At 35.9% G+C, this 12,007-nt stretch overlaps 1 protein-coding gene across 4 annotated transcripts in view; it reads right to left on the reverse strand.

Annotated features, from left to right (window-relative positions):
- Positions 1-11,273, reverse strand: part of LOC132112924 (dystrobrevin beta-like) — a 43,322-nt gene extending 32,049 nt beyond the window's left edge. Inside the window, exons 1-10 of one of the 4 annotated variants that reach the window (XM_059520683.1) lie at positions 10,956-11,273; positions 8,052-8,104; positions 7,751-7,818; positions 6,045-6,125; positions 5,649-5,862; positions 4,192-4,277; positions 2,729-2,883; positions 2,501-2,603; positions 2,233-2,399; positions 986-1,110 (exon numbers count right to left, since the gene is read on the reverse strand). In XM_059520683.1, the coding sequence (XP_059376666.1) occupies positions 986-1,110; positions 2,233-2,399; positions 2,501-2,603; positions 2,729-2,883; positions 4,192-4,277; positions 5,649-5,862; positions 6,045-6,125; positions 7,751-7,817 (998 nt within the window). In that variant the 5' untranslated portion in view covers position 7,818; positions 8,052-8,104; positions 10,956-11,273. Of the gene's footprint in view, positions 1-985; positions 1,111-2,232; positions 2,400-2,500; positions 2,607-2,728; positions 2,884-4,191; positions 4,278-5,648; positions 5,863-6,044; positions 6,126-7,750; positions 7,819-8,051; positions 8,105-10,955 lie in introns of all 4 variants that reach the window. The other 3 variants (XM_059520685.1, XM_059520682.1, XM_059520684.1) reach the window with 3 other exon arrangements.
- Positions 11,274-12,007: the final 734 nt, after the last annotated feature.

Raw genomic sequence — 12,007 nt, forward strand, 5'->3', positions numbered from 1 at the left:
ATTCAATTTATTAAAATGATGATGATGATATTAAGTGCAATTGCATGGTATTTTTATTTAGCACCTAAATATGTAAATGTATTTGTAGTATACTTAGCGCAAAATTAATGTATTTCAAATACATTTTAGTATAGGTATTTAGCACATTTTCATTGATTAAAATATATGTCATGATAAACATAGACTTAAATTGATGAATAACAAAATATTGACTAAATTAAAACCACATTCCCTTTAAAAGAAATAAACTAAGACTAAAATGAATTATCATGAGGTGCAGTCTTGCTTTACTGCTGTCCAATTCCTCACTCAGTTCAAAAACCACAAGCATGATATTATAAAATCATGCGATTGTTATCCGAGCTGTTAATACTTTATATGGCTCATAATCAAATAACACTGGTACTTTATCAGCAAAATAAATGAACACAGTAAATCTGCTACACTTTCCCTCCAGAGGAGGGCACATACGTTCAGCAGTTTATGGTCTTCATCAATCCCCAAGTTCATGCGTCAGTTAATGAAAGTACTTATAGAACAGGGCCTGTTCCTTAGATCGAAGGTCTGGCAAGATTGATTCAGCTCCCTGATATTTATAATTCAGTAAACGAGAAAACTGTACCCATATATTTCTACACACAATATCTTTCTTCCTGGCATTACCTAATTACATTTCTTTCCCCTGACAGATCTGCAGATCAATATTGGCTCTCGCTATAGAAATAAGAAACAAATACTGTGGAATTTCAGACAAGAGGACGTGATTACAAATACAACCTGACTGTTATATAAATGTAAAGAAACAGTATTGAGAGACAGTAACACTTTAAAGCTGTCTGAATCAACTTTACGTTCTTATACTGTAGTAAATAGGAGCTTGTTTGTTCAAAGTTACTCAGAGATGCAGTGAATTAATGGTTTGGGATGTGTATGTCAAACAGAGCTGCGATAGCAGAGAGAAATGTGATTGGATAAGCATTCTTACGTGGTGTGTGCGAGGTCCTGAGGTCTTTCCGCTGCCTCTGGGAACACAGGGTGAGGCGGCTCTCCCATCGGCATGCAGCCCAGAGATTTACTGATGGCATGGCTGAGCTTCTTTGCTGGAGACTTCTGTAAAATGAGTGAAAAAAATCCTGCAAGGTTAAAAATATATACTAAATACAATACCTTACATGTACTTAACTAACAATATCAAACGCAATTCAAATATATGCAGTTTTGATGCATAAAAATGGAATTAATGCACATTTATTCTGTACATAAAAATATACAAATACTTCCCATGTGAAGCTAGAGCATTTTATATAATTTAATGGAGAGATATATGTGATGCATTTCATTTCAAGTTAATGGAAACATTCCTTTGATTCAGCAAAATCCTTGCTCTGTGGCTAGAAAAAAATTGTTATCGACAGGGTAAGAAACGTATAATTGGATTTGGGAGGCGGTGCGAATCGTTTCCCGAGCTGTGATTTCCAGCAATAAGACTGAGCATTGGAACAATGCTTGAGTATTAAAAATGTAATCAATATAACTCACTCGTTGAAAAACACGAACCCCTTGAAATCTTGAATTAGCGAAGAATGGCATTTAACAGGAAACAAACTTGCTGCTCATCCATCACTCACTCATGGCCAAACTATTTTGAAACTGAACACATACACTACTGTTCAAAATCCTTATGATTGCGGTTTTTGGGGGGAGGGGGGAGGGTAATAATTACTTTTATACACACACACACACACACACATATATATATATTTCTACCTAGTATTATTATATTATTACATTAAAACAGTATATTAAATATGATTAAAATGTATCATTAATAATAATATTATTTCATATTTAAAAAGCATGTCCAGAAATTCCTTCGCACAAGAATTACTGTCAAACGTTAGACTGCATAATTGAGATCTACTGTGATTAATGACTTTAGTTCTGGTCTTCTGCTCTAACAAAGCCACTGAACACATAAATATAATATAGGAACATGAATACATAAGTATTTTAATCATGTACCTTTATGTTTTTTTTTGTCATTTTAGGGCATTATTAAATCACCATTAACTTTCATTATAAGCTAAAGATGAGCTTGAATATTGGACATAACATCTCCTTTTGTGTTTCGTGGAAGAGAGAAATGAATACAGGTTTGGAATGAAATGAGGGTGAGTAAATGAAGGCTGGATTTCCATTTTTGGGTGAACTAACGCTAGCTACAGTACATACCCACGAGGAGTGCTCCTTCATCTGGTGCTGGTTGCTGTGGGGGCCGCTGGCATGACCACGCCAGAAGCAGCTCTGACAAAGCTGGTAGCCATGGCACTGCTGGCAGCGGTAGCGGAAACCCATCATGCTCTCGCTCCGGCAATAAGAACATTCCACTGGATGGAAGACTGTGGGATACAAGCACAAAAGCACAAACCGGGTTTTAAATTAGCCATATTTTGTGAGCGAGGTGTCCAGATGCAGTGAAATAAAAAATAAAAACACGTACCATTCTCTACATTAGCGAGTCGGTGCATGAGAGGTAGCCATACGAGGCACTGCGGGGGTGGATCAGCCATCAACACATCCAAAAACGTATTCAGCAAGATCTTCTTCTGGCAAAGCACAGATAAGACGCTCTTAGTGAAAGCCTCTAAGACTTCCAGACAGGTTGAATGAGATCCTGATCGTTTTAAAGGGACTCTCGCTGCTCTCTGAAGCAGATTAGTATACTCACCTGCTGAGGAAAGCATGTTCTCGTATAGTGCTCGGTGTAGCCAAAGGACGGCCCCTCGAACACCGCCGTGGGGAGCTTCAACACTTCCCTCAGGAACTGGTCAAATTTGGCAAAGACCATCACCCCATTTGAGTCTGATATCTGGGAAAATATGTCTGAAAGAGACAGAAGAGATTATGTCATCCCTAGTAAAAAAGTCATATATTAAAAATACATTTATTTCACATTAAGTATAGTTCAAATCTGTTAACATGTTTTGACATACCACTTGAGGAAAATATAATTAAAAATGTCTTAATATTATGCCTGAAATGTGTATTAATATCACTATTAATAAGGACTGTATGATCTCTGTATAATATTGGTTTTTACATACAAGATATTTAAAGTGTACCTGAAGTATACTCCACTTTAGCACAATCAAATATACTTCAGTATATCTTTAGATGCACTTCAGCACTTCTTCCACACAATTAAAGTTCATTAAGTACAAAATTAGTTTAGCAGAACTTAAATTTACAAGTTTAGTTTACCAAAAATACAATTGCAGGGTTTTTTGTTTTTAAGTACAGAAACATGTAAATGTATCTTTATTATACTTAGCATGAAATAAATGCATTTCAAATATATTTTAGTATATTTATTTTTCAATTGGGATGTCATAGATAAATATTTAAAAGCAGTTCAGAATGAATGCTTAATTTACATATTATTTATGATGCATGAGGATATATAATAAATATTAATAAGAATGATAAAATTATGACAGTGTTGTGGAGCGATAAAAAAAAGACCTAAATAAATAAATACAATACATGAAATGGAAAACATCTGGGTAAAATGCATTAATATTTCACACACACACACACACACACACACACACACACACACACAAAAATTCTAACTGATGTGATGAATTGACATTTGATTGGTGTATTTTCATCAAATGATGCTAAGCATTCTGACCAAAACTGTCTACATATACAGGTAAAAGACTCTTGTGGGATGAAAACACATTACTATTATTATTATTAGTTCTGAGATGCTTTTAATAACTTTAAATGAGTATTAAGAAAACGTATGTAATTTTGAGATCAATACACTTTATGTACAGAAGGGGGAGCCAAACTCACAGTGAAACCTTTCGGCATAAAAGCCCATTTTGTATATTATTTTAAAATAAAAGCCTGTCTATTTAAAATAGACTTAAATACACTTTCCAAATTCTAAAACACTGTATGAGCTTACAGTCTTTAAAACGGAGTAATACTGACAGTTTAGCAGAGAAAAATGTAACTATTATGCAAAATGAAGACAGCAAAATGACTACTTCCATTGATCCAATGCTAATCAACAACAGTTAAGCCTTATTCAGCATATGAACTCCACTTTATGACAGAAAACATATATTGTGTCTTTGTAAAATAACTGCTGAATAGCTGTATTATAGGCATGATACTTACAACGTAATTTGTCCAGTATTTTACCGCCACACATCGTAGCTAGCATTGCCTTCATAGCAAACACTGTGAGCTTCCCATGGCCTTCACTGAAGCACAAACAACACATTATCAGAAGACGCTGTGTCATAGCAATCCCAAGCCAAAAGAATTCAGTAAATTACATTTAATGTTTGGACTACACCAAATGTTGTACTCTTATAGACAATCTTTTGTAAATGTATGTTTAAACAGAACATGTACATAATGTTGATATTGTTACAAGGCCCACAACCTCATAGCCAAAGCTTATCATTATTCCCTGGTTTTTATTCGTTTTAGAAAGTAAGTAGATTAACATTAACTATGTATTTCTCTACCTGTTTTCTTTACAGTATACAGTGTACATTTTTCAGTTGCTAGATACTTTTTGCAACAGGCAGAAGTGTAGCATGACAAAAAGCATCACCATTTTTGTCACACTGTGCATAGGAAGCTAAAATGTCCTCTAGCTAATTTTTAGTGATTCATTTTAGTGAACTGGTTCGTTTGAACAACTCATGTAAATGAACCAGTTCAAAATTGACTCACCAATTAATTTCATTCATTCAGTCACCAGTGCACCATCTTTTGTGTGTGTGTGTGTAACGGTTTGTTACTTCTTGATTTTCATTAGGTGTTGATTTGTTAGCGTATATTTAAAAAAATATACATAATATTCGCAAACCATAATTGAGATTTCTTTGTGCCATCTGTGACAATGATGGCTTATCAAGATCACCTTCTGGATTTTCAGAAGTATGTGAAGTTTATGCAAAAGAATTTTGTTGTATTGTTGAAGTAAACATTGGTGCAGTAAACATGCATGATGTTCTTTAATGAATGATTTATTGGTTTTACACCAGCCTGTTATTGTGGGGACACTCACTTTACAGTCAGAAAAATATTTCAGCTCCCACAAATTCTTTGGTTTTCCAGCATCTTTTTTCATATTTGAACCCTTTCCAACAATGACTGTATGATTTCTTTTCACACTGAGGACTACTGAGAGACTCATACGCTACTATTACAGAGACTTGTCACAGCATTTAAATATTATTGCTCTTTTGTTAGTTGTGATAGCTTGTATTGTCCTCATTTGTAAGTTGCTTTGGATAAAATGAATACATACCGGTATATATATATACATATGTATTTTTTTATTTTTTTTAACTGACAGGATCTTGCATGCAAATCGGTAAATGTGATTGCAATATAATTAGGTTGCTTTATAGCCTCAGCCTTATTAGTCTATTTTCAGTGTCTTGAAATGCTGCCTCCGTAGGCAGCTCACTATGCTCTGGAACAGAGCCTATGCCTTCCAAACACTCACTCCTGTCACGATGCATACTGTATGACTCACAGGCCATCAGGTTTGCAGGGACATACTGCCACAAGGGACCCCCTGAGAGAAAAACAAATCTCCCTCACTAACAACACACCTGTCATAAGTGGCCACGATGAAGTTTAGCAGCAAGCCGATAGACTGGTCCACGTTTATCTGGTGGGTGGTGGGCAGCCGCTTGTTGAGCTGGTAGAAGATGGAAGACAAAATGGTCTCCAGACGTGACACATTAATCTCCGCGTTGTGGTCTAACGTGCTCAACCCATTGTCACGGAAAGCTTCGATCATGTTCCACACGTCCACTAGATGAACTACGACAGGAAAAGCACACCAGTGAGATCATTAAAAATACGGAATGGATATGTTTAGTTGTTTTTCATATCCAAGTACAAATTGACATGATATACAACCAAAGTGACTTTGTACCACGTACATGTAAATATGTGTCAAATATGTAAAATGCTATTTTAAAATAAATGGAGGCATGACTTACGGTTGCATCGTTTCTGAACAAATCGTAGCTTACATGCCGTCCTATACGTTGAGAGGCGAATAACATCAAAGTTTTGTGCCCCTGGTGAAAAAGACATGCATCTGTTTTGTTACTCTCACATTCCAAAGTCCCTAAAATATTTTAAAGTTCGCCCCAAAATTCACATTTTGCCATTATTTACTAGGGTTGGGAATATTAGGCATCCGATTCCAATCTGATTCCAAAACGATTCTTGAGTGCACTTTTATTAAATTACTTAGTACTTAGTACTTTTTAATATAACTAATCAGTGCCTGGCAAGAATTGTAATCAACTCAAATATATCTTTAAAACATTCAAGGGAATATAAACCATTTATTACTAATGACATAAACAGTGGCAGGTTTAATAGTTTGCATTCACACTAATGCAAAAAAGTTATTTTAACATATCAGATGTTTTGTGTTTACATTAATTTTGCATTATAAAAGCATTTTTGACATGCTAGTGCAGTGAGTTTTATGTATCACATTTACATTGCATTCCAAACGGCAAATAAATATGCCCTTGCAGAGCATTGGGAACAGAAAAACTGAAATACCAGTGAGTGAAACCGCACAATTTCAAGCAAAGCAACTTTTTCTGGTAGTGCATATCCTAAATACAGTATCGCAATGATTTTCTTCCACCCCTATTATTTACTCACCGTCATGTTGTTCCAAACATGTATAACTTTCTTATTTAAAAGTTACACAGATATGCTGAAAAATGTACTAGCTGCTTTTGTCTACATAAAGAAAGTAAATAAACACATAAAAATGAAACTTCCAAAAGGTTTTTTTTTTGCAGCAGTGCCATAAAAGAATAATTTTGGGTGCTCTGAAGAACTTTTCAGTGAACAGTTATTAAAAGAACTTCTGTAAACAACATTTGAATAATCTAAAGAACCTTTTTGTACTATAAAAAACCTTTTGCACAATGAGAAGTTTCCACAGATATTAAAGGTTCTTTGATGGAACCAAACAGTACATTCCAATAAAGAACTTTTATTCATAAAAGGGATCCCTGCTGTCAAGCTTCAAAATGATGAATAATGACCCACCATAAAAGCACTGTCTAGTCTCATTAGCAAAAAATGATGGGCAAAAAAAGATACATTGTCTATTGTCAGTATAGTGTAGCAATATATAAAGCATAGTTCACACAGACGTCACTTTCAAATCAAGCAGCTTTCTGTTGTTCAATGCACGTTACCAACTTTAACACATGCAAAATCTGCATGGAAGAATTTTCACCCATGTGTAAAACTCTTGGTTGCATTGATTTCACCAATGAAAAGTTTGTAGAGAATCTGTAAATGTGACCATCAAAGTTACATAAAAGCAGCCCAATAAGTGGGTCCCACAGAAGAAAAAAAAGGCATACAGAACGACATGAGGTATTTTCGAGTGAACTATGCCTTCAAAAATAATGCAATTTATGACATGCACAAAAATACTTTTAACATACAAAGCAACTGTGACATTTTATACTGCAGTTTTACTTGGACCATCATCAACCCAGTTCTACCGTTTTCTCAAAATCAGTTTTGCCTTCCAACCAGAGACACTAGTTTGTGCCAGTCTATCGCCCTGTGGCAGTGAAAGGCGAATAGATTTCGACAAGGCCTCTCTGTATGTGTGTGGTGCATTGTGCAGAAAGTGTTGTTAACTCTGAAAGCAACTCACTCATCTCCATGAAGAGCTGTCTCTTCTCCACCATGGACTTGCTGCTTTTACTCCCCTCTTCAATCATTCTACACAACACAAAAAGGTCCATTTAATACCACAGCTTAACCACGGCCTCTTTACGAAGACACGACTTACAATAGCAGCAAAACTCACAAGATAGCATTTGAATATGTTATAAATATTTCGTAAAGAAACAGAAACAATAACAAGACTTTCAGAGCTCTCCTGTATGACCTTTTGCAAACACAAAGTGCATACCGTCAGTCCACGGAGAGCTCCTTAAGACTCTGTTACTGACCTGCCGGGTTGGCTGGGACTCAGATAAGGTGATGCAAAGGAACCAGGAAGCTCCTATGTGAGGAAAAACATTTTGATGTTGACATCTGGGAAAATACCCCTCCCCCCAATCCAGCCAACACACATACAAAAATAAACCCTGGAATAAATCCCCCGTTCACAAAAGGGCATGCGAGTTCTCTTGATCTGTGCTAGTGCTGATTATGTATGACAATAGTGTCTGCACAGACTGCATCCTGTTAGCTAATGAAACAAGAGCCGCTAAGGAGCCACTTAATAGTGACAAGAAGAGGACACATCATAGAGGCAGTGGGTGTAATGACTGTGGGAAAAGGAGATGCATGCATGTGGCTGTGAGTCAAAGTAATGAGCAGAGACAAGAGAGATGAGAAACGAGCCGCTAAGGAGTCACATGAAGACAACGGATTCTGAATGTAATGAGTGTAAAAATATATACATAATACTGGATATTACAGTAAAGTGTAGAGTTTTGTTTACTGTTGTGTAATTGTAGTTCTTACATCCTCACCATAAAATGTTACATCAGCCGTCAACTCATATTTACTTGCTGCTTCCATTAGGAGAAAGGATTTTTAGGAATCCCAGTGACTTGAATCCTTTGATTCACTTCGTCAATGATCTGTTCTGATTCATTCACTACTGATTCAGTAACAATACACATCTATTTTCTCAAAACTGACGAGCATTTATGAAAATCAAGTGACTGATTCAGTGACAGACTCAAAACAGCAGATCAACTCGGAAAAGAGTGCATTAGTGCCTGTCCACTTTTTTTTCTATACATTTTTATCAGGGATTTTAAAAAAAGTCTTCATTAAAGCATTATAAGCCATGAAACAAGCCAACTAGCTACAAAGTGAATCATAAGATACAAACTTTTACTTTTAGCAAAAAAGTATTTAAGACTTTTTTTTTAAGACTTAAAAAAAGTATTTGTGAACTATAGCGCGTTAGTAAAGAAAAGAACTACAATCCCATGAAGCATTGCGAAAGACAATCAAATGGTGAAATATAAAATGAATTTGTTGATTATGTCCATAGAAACAATATACAGGTGCTGGTCATATAATTAGAATATCATCAAAAAGTTGATTTATTTCACTAATTCCATTCAAAAAGTGAAACTTGTATATTACACACAGAATAATTAATTTGTGATTTTCCTTAGTTGTCAGTTATAATCATCAAAATTAAAAGAAATTTGAAATATATCAGTCTGTGTGTAATGAATTAATATAATATACAAGTTTCACTTTTTGAATGGAATTAGTGAAATAAATCGATGTATGTATGTTAAACTTAGTGAAAAGCACAAAAAAAAAATATTTAAAGGGACAGATCACCTAAAAATGAAAATTCTGTCATTATTTACTCATCCTCGTGTCGTTCCAAACCCGTAAGGCCTTCGTTCATCTTCAGAACACAAATTAAGATATTTTTGATGAAATCTGAGAGCTTTCTGGCCTTCTCATAGACAGCAAGGATCCTAACATGATAAAGGCTCAGAAATGTAGCAAGGAGCTCGTTGGAATAATCCATGTGACATCAGTGGTTTAACCGTCATTTTACAAAGCTACGAAAATACTTTGGTGGCAATACATTTGTAACAATCACGTTGCTATGTTTCTGAGCCTTGATCGTGTTAGGAGGATCCTGTCTTTGGGAGGGCCAGAAAGCTCTCAGATTTCTTAATTTGTGTTCCGAAGATGAATTAAGGTTTTACAGGAGTAATTTATGACAGAATCTTCATTTTTAGGTGAGCTATCCCTATATGAATTTTACAATCACAGGAAAACCATCTTTATTACATAATTCAGGGTGTTTCATGGGAGAGGGCGTTCCCTGCAGAGGCAATTTGATTCTCTTGTTGGCATAGTTTTCCTACAGCATCTTGGGAAGTGTAGTTTTTCCAACATGATTTCTGCTGCTAAACATTTATTTAAAAAATTAGCTAAAATTAAAAGCACAGATGGCTTCAACAAATGCATATGCCATTGATAAACAATGTAGGCATTCAGAAAGATTTGCAAGTTATCCTTAAAAAATAAATTTCCCAACTGAGAAAATGAGTAATGAGTTTTACTTCCAGAACCCAACTGTTGCACTTCTAAAATCACTGGTTTTATTATAGTGAAAAATATTAGGCCTATTTCACATTACTGAATCAACCACTTATGCAAACAAAGCTAGGCCTACATTTAATGGGTTTAATTTAGATGGACAGGTAACAAATGCAGGTTTTACAGTGCTATTCCGAATTCAGCTAGCAGCTAAACAGCGTATTTGTTTAGTAATGAACTGTTCTTAACACTAGATAGGCTACTACTGGATCCTAATGACAGGAAGGCAGCGGGAGACACTTCAGTGAATCAAAACATTCGACTCAGTGAACAAGATTCGTTCACTTTAAAGATTCGCTCAAAAGCACTGATTCGTTCACCGCTAGAGAGCATTATGTCATTCCTTACCGTTAAAGACACTGCTGACGTTATGACTTCTTGCTTCAACAAATCGTTTCGTTAGATTTGCTCATCTAATCGCATGTTGCAGGGCTACTTCTAAGTGAATTTAAGGCCCACTAAGGTAGAAGTAACATACCGCACCTCTAGACTCGCTCAACGTGAGGATTTTACACTAACCAACGGAAATACACACTGTGTATATTAAATTGGTTTAAATGGCAGCATCTACGCTTAATGCATGTTATCGGCCATGTTATCTTTATTTAACTCCCTGTGTACCTGGCGTGTTAAATAAATAAGATGCTATATGGTGCAGAGATACAGCTGGATCCGTGAGATGATATTCTGAGGACACGTCTGTTTGACTGCGTGTGTTTGTATGTGCATCTGAATGTGAAAGCATCATTAGCGGATGGTCTTACCAGCGGGAGGAAATCACGCAGGTCGCGCGACCATCATCAGCATCTGAGGAGAGCGATCAACGGTCTCGCGCTCGATCCCTGGCGTATCGTCTTCATCATCCCTCTCTTTCGTTTCACCTGTTTTTAATATAAGTTGACAAATACCGACCCAATAATCCGCAATTTGCTCGCGCTGCGCTCCCCCATCGTCCTGTTTGTGCCGTGCTTAGCGTTCCGTTTGATTGGGTCTTGTAGGAACTGCAGCACGAGCGCTTCTCTGAGCACCAGCCAACAGCAGAGGACAGCAGAGCACCCCTGCCTTCCCATCACTGAGCAGCACTAGTGTTCTTCGTGTGCACGATTATTACTAAGCTATTAGCCGTTTGTTTTATGTAATGCAGTGCAATATGCTTGGTCAAATATGCGGAGTGACTATACTGTGTATGCTTATTATAGGGTGGGACATTTTTTGCATTTCAGATTTTTTAAAATATTGCAATGTGCAGCCAAAACATTAAATCACACGCAATACCATTTTAAAAACCCCAGGATGTGAAAAGAGAAAATGCAGATAACGCATTCTTAAAATAAATTATAGACATATTAGTGCAAATCGTCTGAGAAAGTCTGTAGCTTCCTACTGTGGGACACTGAAAAGGCCAAAATCACCATGATTCATGTGGAATAATAATTTTTTTTTTGGTTATTTATGGTTGAAACATGGATAATTGAACATCATCAGACAAATAATACAATGGTGCATTGATGAATTTATTATAAAGACATTAAGCAATTATTATCAAAGGCCTATGTTGTTATCTAGATAGAAAAGCGTTAAATGCAGTCAGAATTTCTTGACTGTTCTATACTTCATTTTTCTTTTCAACAGGCATAGGCTAGGTCTTTTTGAAGGCAAAATATAAAATCTTGCAATACCTGAACCTACCTCTCACACAAAACTTTGGTATTCATGGAGGAGCTACAAACACTAGACCAATACACTCTATGTCAAAGTGTTATATTTCAGCATTAGCAGAACAAGGCTACAGGTTTATATAAGTAAAACTATAAGT

Source organism: Carassius carassius, chromosome 32 (genome assembly GCF_963082965.1).
Source record: "Carassius carassius chromosome 32, fCarCar2.1, whole genome shotgun sequence".
Taxonomy (NCBI): Eukaryota; Metazoa; Chordata; class Actinopteri; order Cypriniformes; family Cyprinidae; genus Carassius; species Carassius carassius.